The sequence below is a fragment of the Labeo rohita genome, chromosome 7 (genome assembly GCF_022985175.1).
Source record: "Labeo rohita strain BAU-BD-2019 chromosome 7, IGBB_LRoh.1.0, whole genome shotgun sequence".
Classification (NCBI taxonomy): domain Eukaryota; kingdom Metazoa; phylum Chordata; class Actinopteri; order Cypriniformes; family Cyprinidae; genus Labeo; species Labeo rohita.
This window is the reverse complement of record NC_066875.1, coordinates 37,261,664-37,274,728: the sequence shown is the minus strand read 5'-3', so window position 1 is coordinate 37,274,728 and position 13,065 is coordinate 37,261,664. Positions and strand designations below refer to the sequence as shown.

Here is a 13,065-nt window from a genome sequence, read left to right as displayed (position 1 = left end):
AAAAAAAAAGGGACTTTTTTTAAATATAAAGGCAGCTATATATTTTCACATATAACAACTAATTTATGATGTGCGGGCAAAATATTAAGTGTGAACACATCCATCCATCCAGGCTGACCCAGTGTCTCGGGTTGCAAGTGGGGAAAAGGGGAAAAAGAAAAATGGCCAGTCCATCACAGAAAGACAACACATTTTCTTAAAATAAAACATTTGCTTTTGTATAGTCACTATTATTAAGATATTATATGGAAAATATTGTGTTGTATTAATTTGACTGTGTTTGATTTTTTTTTTTTTATTACAAAAAGCAATCTTGACAATAAAAATGTAACGTTTATTTCATTATATAACATCAAAAAAGTAGTATATGCATAATCCTATAATCATAGCAATTTCACATTACAATACAATCACATTGTCATTGTACTGAATCAATTTATTCATTATTAAGATATTATATGGAAAATACTGTTGTATTAATTTGTATTTTGATTTTTTTTAAAGCAATCTGAACAATAATTATGTAACATTATCATTATATAACATATAAAAAAGTAGTATATGAATAATCTTTTAATCATAGTAATTTTACATTTTTTTAAAAGCTTATGATTGACATTTTATCAAGTAACAGTCAATACAAAACAATGCAACAACAAAAAAATATTATATATAAAAACACTGGCCAAAAGCACTTGAGTGAACACTTACAATAATGAAGAGAAAACACAGAGGACCTTTTAAGCAAATGTGTGACAATAATTCCAATGAAATTCAGCAAAATACATAATAAAATATCTGTACAAGAGGAGAAACACAAAGACACAGCATGCAATAAAACAGGTTCAGTAGCATTCCAGAAGAAATCATAACAGTGTCTGTCATGTCACTACTAAACAGTGTAGTTTTAGATCTTAGTCTGTTACTTACAAGACGTGCTGACCGTTTTAATAACACAGTGTCAATGAAAACAACAATTGCCAATTCTGAATGGTTCTTGCAAAGCATATCTATACTAAAACAACTGTCTCATCTGACTCCAGTGGCTCTTGGCTTACAGGTGCTCCATTCTCAAAGTTTCTCCATGATAAGCCGGTATCCATAACAGGTGGTTTGCATGGCACATCTATGCCCAATTCCTGCGAAGGGGGTGTATTGCATGTTTCAAACAGGACCTCAAATTTATTCTCTGATTCTCCTGGTTCCTGCCAAATCAGCAGTTCGTATCTCCCAAAGCGGCAGAGCACCTTGTCATCAAGCTCAGCTCTTTCAAGGTATCTCAGTTCAGACCCACCAACCACAAGTTTGACCTTGTGGCTCATGTTTTGGATCATGAAGCTCAAGAACTGGCTGCCAGCTTTCCGATACGCCTGTATGGAGAGCTGTTTTCTGGAGACCGAGGTGTCATTTAGAACAAAGATGCAGGTCTGTCCATCACGGCCAAGCCTTAGTGGATCTTCAGCGTCCATTCTGTATGGCTTATTTAGGGGCAGGTTGTGGAAGAGAGGACGGTTGGCTTGGTTAGGGTGAAAGAGATTGATATGAAGACAGGTGAGGAGTTCTTCAGTCTCGAGTTTGCTATTATCATCCATTCTGGGAAACAAATGGACGTAACCTCTGTGGTGTTGAATTGAGTTGTTGATAGTTAAATCTAAGGAAAAACATTAAGAAACAACTTGTCATGTGTTATTACACTTAACAGTTGTATGTTGCATCAAAACGTATTATTCTGAATTAAAGTGAGAATGCACTGATACATAGCACATATCTAGCGAAAAACTCGACGCAGCTTAAGAAATAAGTTTCTTACCAGTTTAACAAAACTAAACAGTCTGGCTTACCTTCAGGACCTGTTTGCAACGATCATCAACTAACGGACTGCTGTTCTGAAGCGGAGATCGCTATAGCATGAGCTCTACAAACAAAGGGAATTGCATCAGAAGCACTGAAATCCAACCCCCTTCCAGCTTGGGACATGTGACTCTCAAAAACCCCAGAGTTGCGCAATCGACTTCCATGCTTTCGCTATCTGTTTCATGTTATATTTTAAAATTATTATTTGCCCTACATTTGACCTGGAGGTGCAAGACACGCTTTATTCTCGTTCTGATACAAAAAAGAAAAGAAAAACCCTTTATTAGGCAAAGTTATGTTAAAACTTAAAGCCCTCGTCAGTATCTCGTGACATGACATCGTTTGACCAGATAAAAGAGGTGTTTAAACAGGACTGAGAACATGTTTATGGTCATCATTTACAATGTCTTATCAGTCACTCCCCAAAAGCGTCCTGACAAAACTGTAAAACCACAGGGAAGGGAAGTTGATGAGAAATGTTGACGGGTTTTAGGCAGCTGAAAGTGTCAGTTTCATGTCAGTTTCGTCATCACAACAAAATATCAATCTTTGAACGTAATCTATCAACTTTTCGGGACGCAGTCTCAAAGACATAAGAAATAAAAATGCTCATATTTCACATTTATCTTTGCATCAGCTTTCAATCTGGAATAGCTTGATCTAAAACATTGAAAATATTAAAGTAATGATACATTCTGATGAAACAAAGTTTAAACAATTAAACGGATATCAAATCTAGACAGTAAACAATTCCGCCCTCTTTATCTTTTTGCCTAAAGGCGGATCTCAATCTAATCTAGGGTAGTGCATTACTGCAACCTACTGGTAGCTTCAACCAGAGACACTCTGCTTAAAAACCATATACAATCTGTATTTATATTGTCATGTGGGACACCTTTGCACGTCTTTAATTACATCTGTAGCAGTAGTGATTTAACAGCCCAACTGACACGTAGACTTTGTTTTTGTGGTAAACACTAACCAGTTACAGAAGCAGAAAGACTTGTCTGAGTGGTATAAATAGTATGTGAGATAAGGTGTTGTTTAGGAGACTTGTATGGGAGAAATCATAGATTTTCTTGAGTTATTATTTCTCTTTTTATTAAAATTCCCAGACTTTTTTTTTTTTTTTTTTTTACATTTTAACACTAACGTTTGTCTTTCTGCTGTATGATTCCTTCTATTGATTATAACATGTCAATGATTAAGTAACCCCACATCACTCACAAAGCCAGGGTTAATAGTGCATTGCCTGGCTGATAAAATATTTTTCTCTACCCAAAAATCCCCCCAAAAAACTAATTAAATATGTGACCCTGGACCACAAAACCATTCATAAGTAGCACTGGTATATTTGTATCAGTAGCCAACAATACATTGTATGGGTCAAAATTATTGATTTTTCTTTTATGCCAAAAATCATTAAGATTATGTTCCACGAAGATATTTTGTAAATTTTTCTACCGTACATATATAAGAACTTATTATTATTATTATTTTTATTTTCTTTATTTATTTCTTTTACTCCCAGATCCCAGATTTTCCAATAGTTGTATCTCGACCAAATATTGTCCTATCCTATCAAACCATACATCAATGGAAAGCTAATCTGATCAGCTTTCAGTTTCAAAATTATGACTGGTTTTGTGGTCCAGGGTCACATATAAATGTTTATCCAAGTTGATTCTACAAGTTGATTCTTTTATGCATTTCTTTTTCATTACTGATTTAGCATTTGCTGCTATGCATTATTTGAATACCGATTTCATCTATTGCAATAACTGTCTACTTCGTCATTCCCTTCAAAAATTCACAGTAAATTGACTTTTCATCCATTCAGAACAGTATCGTTTTAACTTTCCACAATTCTAACACATCACGTTCCGCGTGATCCGCGTTCTTATATCTGATTGGTTTATTCAACCTTGTGGGCGGGGCTGAGGATGTATATTACTGAATGACCCACCCTCTTCCTCATTGTGGTGAGAAACAGGCGGTGAGTATTGTTTTTTAGTTCTTTGACCTTTAAAGCGTCAGTATTGAAATAAAGGTTTAGCGCGCAGCATTAAAGAACATTTGATACAGGCAGCTTTTGTACGGTATGTAAAAACTGTGTTAATCGGCTACATTTGAAAATCGTAAATACATGGTGTTTATCTCGGCGCGCAACGGCTGTTCGGCTAGTAAGCTAACGCTGTTAGCTTATTCAAACCTAGCAACAGAAACTGAGTTTTCTCTCAAGGTGCAGAGCGCGTAAATCAACGATTACTTGCTGTTTTGCTGTTCTTGTGCATTTTAGGAATGTATATTCCGTGAGTAAACTGGACGTTTACGGAGGTTTCATAGTCCGCTACTATTAAGTAATCACACGAGGCCGTGGCGTATATAAGAACATGTGAGGACAGTTCTTGCTTGTTTGTACTAAACTTAATTCTCCTTAACTTAACAACGTCTTATTGAGTCGCGTTTGCGTGTATGTAGATCTCTCTACATGTAGATAATGCTTCAAGTATTTGCATAAACTGGTTTGACTTGATAGGCTTCTCAGGAAGTCCACTGTAAAAGCTTTCGATTTCAGTTTGGCACCAGGCGTGGTTTCGCCTTCTCTTTCTTCCGCGTTGATCTGCAAAAGGCCATAGGCTATTATGATAACCACAGTAATTTGATTTGCATTGCTGGCAACTCATCGTAGTGTATCTTATCACAGTGTGTTTCAGGCTCTGCGTAACACATTAGCGAAGATGGTGAAGATCTTCATTGGGAACCTGCCTCAGCAGGCAGAAGCAGAAGAAATAAAGTCTCTCTTTACTCAATATGGAACGGTCACTGAGTGTGCCATTATCAAGAACTTTGCTTTTGTCCACATGGACGATCGCAAAAGTGCAACAAAGGCGATCCGAAACCTTCATTTATACAAACTGCATGGAACCCCCATCAACGTCGAAGCGAGTCGGGGCAAAAACCAGGGCCCGGTAAAGCTCCATGTTGCCAATGTGGAAAAAGGATCAGATGAAGAGCTCAGAGCGATGTTTGAAGAGTACGGCACAGTTACCGAATGTGCAATTATTAAGAACTTTGCCTTTGTACACATGAGCAATTCCGATGAGGCCATGGATGCCATCAAGGGGTTGGATAACACTGAATTCCAAGGTAAAAAATCCAGTCTTATCACTCCCATCGTATCCCTTTGCGTGTTTGTAATATTTGCTAATGTGAAGTGTTTGTACACTTGCAGGCAAACGAATTCACGTGCAGATTTCAAAGAGTCGACCAAGAGGCGAGGAGGAAGGCTATGGCCCCCCGGACGGTGGATACTGGCCACCCCGTTTCCCTGGTGACCGGCCTGAGCCCCCTGGTTATCCTAGGGGTCGCCTCGGGTATCCCCCTGGTCCCCCTCCACCACCACCACCCATGCCCCCCAGACGCCCCCCATACCCCGAGCGCGCAGCACCGGCATACGAGCGTGAACGCGGTGTGGTCGACTATTACGAGAAGTACCGCGCTCGCCCGTACGGCGTCTCCTCATATGAGGATCGGCGTCCGGGTGCCATCCCCCCTCCCCCTCCGCCCCCGTCATCGGGCATTATGAGAGAGCGGTTGGCTGGCAACGGCCTTGACCCCTACGAGCGACGCCCCCTTCCACCCCCACCGTCCTCGTACTACGCACGAGACCGCAGTCCCATCAGACGTGCTCCTCCTGCCCCTCAGGCACCCGCCGGGAATGGTTACTCATTCGAGCGATCTCGTCTGTCCCCTCTCTCCATGTCTCGGACCCCGATGTACAGCGTGCCTCGGGCCAGAGACCCCTATGCTGACAGGGCGGCACCGCCTCCACCACCTGCGCGCTACTCGTATTAAAGTGCACCACTGCGCTTTTGTAATCCAAGGTGAGAATAGGTCCCGCAACCCAAAAATGAGCTCTTAATGTTTAACCAAGAATTTACGCACTTGGCCTGTTCTGCGTGTGGTGTAATTAATGCGCAAGTAACAGTAACGTAAACTTTGTATCAAAGTGCCTGGATCGTAAGTTTTTTTTAACGGCCTTATGGCCTTTTTTTTAAAAAGCACTGCCCGAGGAACGCTGAACTTCGTATCGAAGTGTTTAAATGGTATTTTAAGCGCTCACTTTCGCATAAATCAAATAGACTTCATACAAATCTTTATTTTAGCTTAGCTTGTCGATTCAGTAATCCCAGATGGCACTGCAGCCGTTTGACTCATGTGGTTTGCTCTCTTTCCAGGTGTAAATTATTCAACAAGATCGTCGTCGTTGTCTCCAGGTGCACGTGCCGCGATACGTCTTTGTCTGCCAGAGCGCGTTTCGTTCGCCTGCGCACCATAGTGGAAGAGTTCTGTTGCGGACTGCACATTCTATAAAACTACCGCTTTTACACGCATAAAATCGTCCTTATGCTAAATTGTCAACTGTTTTATTTTTTGCCTTGTTTTTATTGTTTAACATTTGATAGGTGAGAGAAGCACTAAGCCAGAGTACGTCAATTAGGTTAACTTGGTGGTTTGGTAAAGACTTAAAGGAACGCATATAAAAAATTATTCTTCAACTTCAATGTATCACACTGTACCTTTTTTACCTTTTAAAATCTGGAATGACCTTATCGTTTGTTATTAAACTACTGTAACAAGCGCTATGACATAATTTTGATTTAGAACCAAAAATTCTTTTGTGTAAAGCAATTTTTTTTTTTTTTTTTTTTTTTCCTCTCTCTCTATCTCTTTTTATTTCCCTATCTAAGCTATTTGTTAAAGTGCGGCATGCAAGTAAGAATACAATCTCCGCAGCAATAAACCTTTCCGTCTACTGGCTTCATTGAAATTGTGCTGTAGTGTGCATTTTAATTGCAGAATATCGCAGTTTAAGGACTTTGTATCATTTTTCTTTCATAGGAACACTTGAAAGTTTTAATAAAAAGACTGGAACTTGGTCCGTCGTTTTGCTTTTCTTGCCACCCTCTTAAACTCAACTTGCCTAAATAGGCATAAAAGTAACTGTATTGACACAAATTCGAGTTAAAACCAATAACATCTTGCTTTCTAGTTTCGAAGTATCACAGAGAATGGAACTGCTTCTGCGGCGAAATGAAAGCGATTACATCACTTCGTCTACAAGGCTGTTCATGTGCCCTAAATCACTGCCGTGTCAATGTTCCTGGTCTGTGTCCAAATAATCCTATCATTCTGATTCACTAAGTGGCTAGACTTCCCAATGTTTCCTTAAATAAATCAGTGGTTCTTTTTAAGTTGATTATGCCAGGTAAGTCACTTGACGCATTTAGTTTCTTCACCACTCAGCATGCTCTTCATTACTTAATTGTTTTAAGGTGTAGCTTTAGTACACAGATTGCGTATGTGTATCAGTGACATGCATTTGGATCCAAATGTTTTACTTCCAAATGTTTTTAAGTGATATATTTTAGGATGAACTATGGGTAAGTTATATGTTTAGGTTAATGTATGTCTTCCCCCCTCATAATTCATTATTTTACAAAATGCATAATTATGGCATCTATGGGACATCAAATGCATGTGCCTATGGCAGTGATCTCTGCATATATATATTTTTATATATATATATATATATATATATATACATATACATTTAAGGTAAATGCACTTTCAATAAACCAATAAAGCTTTTTTTCCTGCCCAAACTATGTCTTGGTTATTATTTTGAAGAATAGGCAGTTGTGTATCAAGTGTGTGTGTCTATTTATTTACACACACACACACAGTAGTCAACATTTCAAGTGGACCAAAACATCATCAAAGTTGTCCTAAAACCAAAACAATACCCGTTCTTGTCTTAGAACAACTTTAACTTTTTTTTGGTCCACTTCAAATGTTGACTACTGTGTACTTGCAATCAAAATTATTCCCCCCCAGAGACTTTAGTACTTTACAAATACAAGCTTTTCTTAAGGTCCAGGACTTTATATAAAATTGCATCTACAACAGTTTGCTGGGATATTAAAAGTGATAATGTCAATATATAGTGTAATATTTTTGAGTTCTAGGGTTTTTTTTTAAATAACACCGCTATGTCATATTTATTCAACATTGACGTCTTTATATTAGGGAACAAAGTTGTCTTAAAACAATTAAGCCTTTAGAAACTATTAAAAGCCTGCATTAGCTTGAGGTGTTACACATACATACAGTCAGCCCATGCATATGCTGAAGCTGAATAGCAAATGTAGTATAAGTCAACAGAGATCCCACAAAAGTTATAGAAAATAAATTGTTTTATTATATTAGAATGTCTAAGGCTATATAAAGATTTCTAAGACATTAAAAGTTAATAGAGACAGCTGGCAGCCTTAATCTCTAGGTTAAAGTGTGTTGTACCCACTGATATATATATATATAATATAATCTCTATTATGGATCAGTGGTTGTACCAGAAAACCTTCTGAACAAAAAAGCACAATATCATAAAATGTTTGATCAGAGCAACTAAAAAATAACAATGTACAGCCAAAGACTTGCAAGATGACCTGACAAAAGGAGACAAGCATGGCTTTTAAGTTTGAGGCATCTTGTCAAATACCAATCTTGACCAAGAAGAGCAAAAAGGCTGACTTGAACATGATTAAATTAATTTGGATAGACATGTGGAGTTCTGGATTTTGTTTTATGAGTAATGTGACCAAACTGGAACTTTTTGGACGTATGGATCAGCTGTGTGTCTGGTGCAAAAAAGGTCAAAGCTTATAAGCAGATGAACACCATCTCCATAGTCAAACACTGAAGTAAACCAGTCCTGTTATGGAGTTGTTTTACTGTAGCAGGAAGTGGAAATCATCACCATATGAAGGATATCATGGATTCTTTGAAGTCTCAGGCCGTTTTGACAAGAATTGTGATGCCTTTGGTGCAAAGGCTGAAGCTGATGATCAATGAACTTTACTACAGGACAAACATCTAAAAGCATACATCCAAAATCTACCTATGCTTGGTTCAGGGATCGGTCATAGAATGTTCATGAGTGGCTTGTTCAGTCTCCAGATTTAATTCTCATTGAAAATATTTGGTTGAATTTGAGGAAAGCAGTGGCAAAGTGAAAACCAAAGATTATCAGTGATCTGAAAGCTGACAGAAGCTTCTAAGCACTTCCAAGCAGTGTTTATTGGTGGTTTTAAGGAATAAAAGATTCTGTACCAAATTTTACTTTTGCTTTTTTTTTAAACTTAGAACATGAACGTTTAGAGCCAATTAGATTTTTTTTTCATTATTCATCAACTTACATTCTCAGATTTACTTAAATATGTAATAATAAACTTTCTAATGTACTGATGCTTTTGGTTAAATTGTTTTCACAAAATTAAAAAAAAATGAATACAATTTTTTTAAATAAAAAAAGCAAAAAAATTAAAGTTAACTGATTACAGAGAACATGTTTCGTTATATACATCATATACATACATACAATTTATTACAGTATAATAATTTGTTATATATAGGTCATTGCAGTATTTATTTACATATGTGCTTTAATAAAATTGGAAATATTGTCTTTGTTGAGGATCAGTAAAAGCTGTGTATGTATTCAGACATACACTGCTGTGAATGCGTGTTGGGGTTTTTTCTGTGTGTTTATTCGTGGACAGGAAGTTCCGTGACGGCGGGCGACTCCATTTTAGGCTTCATTCATCTTTGCAGCCAGTGAGATTACGTGCTCGCTACGGTAAGGCACTGTGGTTCCAACTTAATCAACTCTTACTATTTTACATTAGTGCTAGTGTTTAGATTTGACATGAACGTAATGAAGTCTGGCGTAGTAGTGTAATATAACCGCATGTTTCTTAATACGGCGACGTCCACTTCGGGTAACTTTATGTAGTCGTGCTAACTTAGCTTAGCCTTGCATAATCGAAACTATTGGCCTACAGCTGTTAAAACCTCACCGACGCTCCTCGGCCGTACTTAATCGTGCATTAATAACATGCATTTGAATGACGAGAAATAAAACTTAAGGGGGATAATATGTTGCTTGTGATGGTCACGCGGATAAGTGGCCTAGCAACGCGAGATAATTCAGCTGCGCCATAAAGTCCAAGAACTGAACCTGATCTTCCACTTCACGCACTTAACGCAGTTTCATCAGACCAGTGAGTGCCACACACAGCATATTGAATGCTGAGTTGTGCGTAAATCATTCTGGCCTGAAGCCACCCGATTGAAACCAAAAACTCTGCTAGGAATAAGTTGTCTATGGTTTTGTAGGCCAACACAGCAGTAATGTAAGGAATCATCTGTTGATATAACGTGCATTTCGAAACTATGCTCCCTCTGTCCAGGAAAAAAACGACAATAAAGATGGTTAAGATCTTTGTTGGCAACCTATCCACAAGCACGACCGCGGAAGATCTGCGCTCTCTTTTTTCTGAATATGGCAAAGTAAAAGAGTGTGACGTCCTGAAAAATTATGGCTTTGTGCACATGGAAGGTAAGCAGGAGGCCGAAGAGGCTATCCGCAAACTCCACCATCACGAGCTGAAAGGTCAAGCCATAAATGTGGAGATGAGCAAAGGGAAGCCCAGGGGCTCCACCAAACTGCATGTGAGCAACATCAGCAGCGGCTGCACCAATCAGGAGCTCCGGGCCAAGTTTGAGGAATATGGCCCTGTGGTTGAGTGTGACATAGTGAAGGACTATGCCTTTGTTCACATGGAGAGAATGGAGGATGCCATGGAGGCCATCAGTGGACTGGATAACACGACCTTCCAAGGTGAACATTAACCTCGAAACGACGAAATCCATGGGTACCCAGGGTTGCATTTTACTCCTAACATTTTTTTTTTTTTTTAGCATGGGAACAATGTGCTACACCTTATTCAGTTCTTTGTAATTGCTAAAGAGAATCCATTTTCTAGATAATTGGCAGTAGACAGATACACTAATATGGAAGGGATAGTTCATCCAAAAATAAAAAATCTGTCATTTGCTCACTCTCAAGTCGTTTCAAAACTCATACGACTTTTGTTTTTCTTCAAAATACAAATTAAATTTCAATAAAACCTAAGAGATTTCTGTTTCTCCATTAGAAATTCGTGTAACAAAAATCTATGAGGTTTCGTTAAAAATATGTGACCCTGAATCGCAAGTCCAGTTATCTGAAAGATGAATAAACAAGCTTTCCTTTGGTATCCTATTTGGCCAAGATACAACTATTTGAAAATCTGGAATCTAAGGGTGCAAAAAAATTGAGAAATTAACCTGTGAAGTTGTCCAAAAGAAGATCTTAGCAAGGCATATTAATAATCAAAAATTAAGTTTTGATATATTTACGGTAGGAAATTGACAAAATAACTTCATGGAACATGATCTTAATATCTTAAAGATGTTGACCCATACATTGTATTTTTGGCAATTGCTTCAAATATACCCGTGCTACTTATGACTGGTTTTGTGGTCCAGGGTCACATCTTAATTTGCTTTTGAAGATGAACAAAGTTTTAAGGGTTTGGAACGACATGACGGCAGGTACACGATGCCAGACTTTTCATTTTTGGGCAGCCTAACCCTTTAAGTGCTCTGTGGCTATCGTGATGCAATAATTCTCTTTTAAAATGCCGGTTTACGTGAGCGGAAGAAAGTTTTACATTGTCTTGCGTGTGTTCTCTTCCTCCCACAAGGCAAGCTGATCAAAGTACAACTGTCCACAAGTCGCCTCCGTACAGCGCCCGGCATGGGAGACCAAACTGGCTGTTACATCTGCGGAGAACAGGGCCACTGGTCCAAAGATTGCAGACGCGGGCAAAACGGTAGCTATGGCGGAGGCATGGGGGGATTCCCCGGCGGTAGAGGCCCCCCGAGGAACGCCCCGGGTTACGGCATGGGCGGCCCTGGAGGTCCTCCTACTAGAGGTTACCCTGCAGGGCCGCTTCCCCCTCCCCCGCCCATGAGCCGGCGTCCCACCTACGGCGAGTACGGCGCGGATGCTCGAGAACGGTACCCCAGCAGGCCGCCGAGCGCCTATCCCGAGAGGTCGTCCGCATATGACCGAGAACGCTACGGAAGCATTGACTATTACGAGAAGTATCGGGCTCGTCCGGCTGGCTCTAGCTTCTTCGAGGATAATAGGCCTCTCTCCATCCCCCCTCCTCCACCTCCTCCCCCTCCCTCTTCTTCCTCTCTCTCAAGGATGCGGTTGGCTCCTCCCAGCCTCGATCCCTATGAGCGACGCCCTGTGGCGCCTCCGCCTCCTACGGCATCGGCGTACTTCTCGCGGGACCGTAGCCCGATCAGACGTGTGGGCGCCGGTTCGGAAGGCTACTCGTACGAGCGCTCGCGACTTTCCCCGGTCTCAAGGAGCTCATCGACTTACACCGTGCCGCGGGCCAGAGAGAACTACACCGAGCGGGTTCGATACGCATACTAAGCCACACACATGCTAAGGTGAGCGATAGCGGGTCGTTAACTTTGATGACTCAGATGAGATGTCAGCGTGATCTGTTCTAAGCGTAAGCCGTTTCGAGTACAGTAGTAAGCGAAGCCGCTTTGCTCGGGTTAAAAAGTGCAAAAGTCAGAAGTGTAAGCCTGTCGGAAATGTTTCATCTCACAGAATGTTTGTTTCTCTTTTGTTTTCAGGTGTCGTCAAGTGAAGTGATTTTCCCCTCCACCTATAAGACTTTGCTTCAGTCGGATGCTCCGTCGGATTTCAAAGATGCAGGATTGGATAGGCACATTGATCACAATGTTTATTAGCTCTGCTCATTAAGGTTTTACTCAAATTGCACAAACTGCTGTTTAATTTCCCTTTCCATTGGAGACATCCGTGTATGATTGCAAGACGTGCTTGTGATTTTTGGTTTTTGCTTTGCTTTTCACTAATATCCAGAGGTAAGGTGGGGTGTCTAATGGCAGCATCATTTTTAAACGAATCCTCTGTGAGATTTAGAATTTTATTTTCATCTCTACTTTCCCCCAGTCAAGTTGTGATCCACTGTTATTTACCTTTTTAATGCTTTTCTTCAGCTGTCAGGTTGCCACTTAATTTCTTTCATTTAAGTTTTGTGAGGACAATCTGGTTATGTTACTTTTGGCGATATTTATACAAACATTGTGTATTTAGGGGGAAGTGGCAATCTGTAATTAATCCTGCAGCTGCGGAAAGCTTTATAGGAAAATAAACTCTAAAATTCAACATTCCAATATCGTTTTTAGCATTTGCTACAGGTGATTGGTATATAC

At 39.6% G+C, this 13,065-nt stretch overlaps 3 protein-coding genes across 5 annotated transcripts; 2 read left to right on the top strand and 1 right to left on the bottom strand.

Moving 5' to 3' along the window:
- Positions 1–582: 582 nt before the first annotated feature.
- Positions 583–2,075, bottom strand: tifa (TRAF interacting protein with forkhead associated domain). Its single transcript, XM_051114009.1, has 2 exons — positions 1,842–2,075; positions 583–1,651 (listed from the first exon to the last, which is right to left on the bottom strand). The coding sequence occupies exon 2, from the start codon at positions 1,590–1,592 to the stop codon at positions 1,011–1,013; it is 582 nt and encodes a 193-aa protein (XP_050969966.1). The 5' UTR covers positions 1,593–1,651; positions 1,842–2,075; the 3' UTR covers positions 583–1,010.
- Positions 2,076–3,791: 1,716 nt separating this feature from the next.
- Positions 3,792–6,796, top strand: rbm4.3 (RNA binding motif protein 4.3). Of its 2 annotated transcripts, none has more exons than XM_051114005.1 (4): positions 3,792–3,850; positions 4,562–5,004; positions 5,090–5,741; positions 6,096–6,796. In XM_051114005.1, the coding sequence occupies exons 2-3, from the start codon at positions 4,596–4,598 to the stop codon at positions 5,710–5,712; spliced, it is 1,032 nt and encodes a 343-aa protein (XP_050969962.1). In that variant the 5' UTR covers positions 3,792–3,850; positions 4,562–4,595; the 3' UTR covers positions 5,713–5,741; positions 6,096–6,796. The 2 variants fall into 2 exon arrangements, with proteins under 2 accessions (XP_050969962.1, XP_050969963.1); XM_051114006.1 differs by lacking the exon at positions 3,792–3,850 and adding an exon at positions 3,866–3,953.
- Positions 6,797–9,450: 2,654 nt separating this feature from the next.
- Positions 9,451–13,020, top strand: rbm4.2 (RNA binding motif protein 4.2). Of its 2 annotated transcripts, XM_051114002.1 has the most exons (4): positions 9,451–9,556; positions 10,170–10,600; positions 11,508–12,270; positions 12,463–13,020. In XM_051114002.1, the coding sequence occupies exons 2-3, from the start codon at positions 10,189–10,191 to the stop codon at positions 12,251–12,253; spliced, it is 1,158 nt and encodes a 385-aa protein (XP_050969959.1). In that variant the 5' UTR covers positions 9,451–9,556; positions 10,170–10,188; the 3' UTR covers positions 12,254–12,270; positions 12,463–13,020. The 2 variants fall into 2 exon arrangements, with proteins under 2 accessions (XP_050969959.1, XP_050969961.1); XM_051114004.1 differs by lacking the exon at positions 11,508–12,270.
- The last annotated feature ends 45 nt before the right edge of the window (positions 13,021–13,065 follow it).

What these genes read in the sequence shown, in the direction of transcription:
- tifa (XM_051114009.1), bottom strand. Translation starts at nt 1,592, where the DNA reads ATGGATGATAATAGCAAACTCGAGACTGAAGAACTCCTCACCTGTCTT.
- rbm4.3 (XM_051114005.1), top strand. Translation starts at nt 4,596, where the DNA reads ATGGTGAAGATCTTCATTGGGAACCTGCCTCAGCAGGCAGAAGCAGAA. An exon ending in GGATAACACTGAATTCCAAG is followed by an intron (nt 5,005 to 5,089) that starts GTAAAAAATCCA and finishes GTACACTTGCAG; the next exon opens with GCAAACGAATTCACGTGCAG.
- rbm4.2 (XM_051114002.1), top strand. Translation starts at nt 10,189, where the DNA reads ATGGTTAAGATCTTTGTTGGCAACCTATCCACAAGCACGACCGCGGAA. An exon ending in GGATAACACGACCTTCCAAG is followed by an intron (nt 10,601 to 11,507) that starts GTGAACATTAAC and finishes TCCTCCCACAAG; the next exon opens with GCAAGCTGATCAAAGTACAA.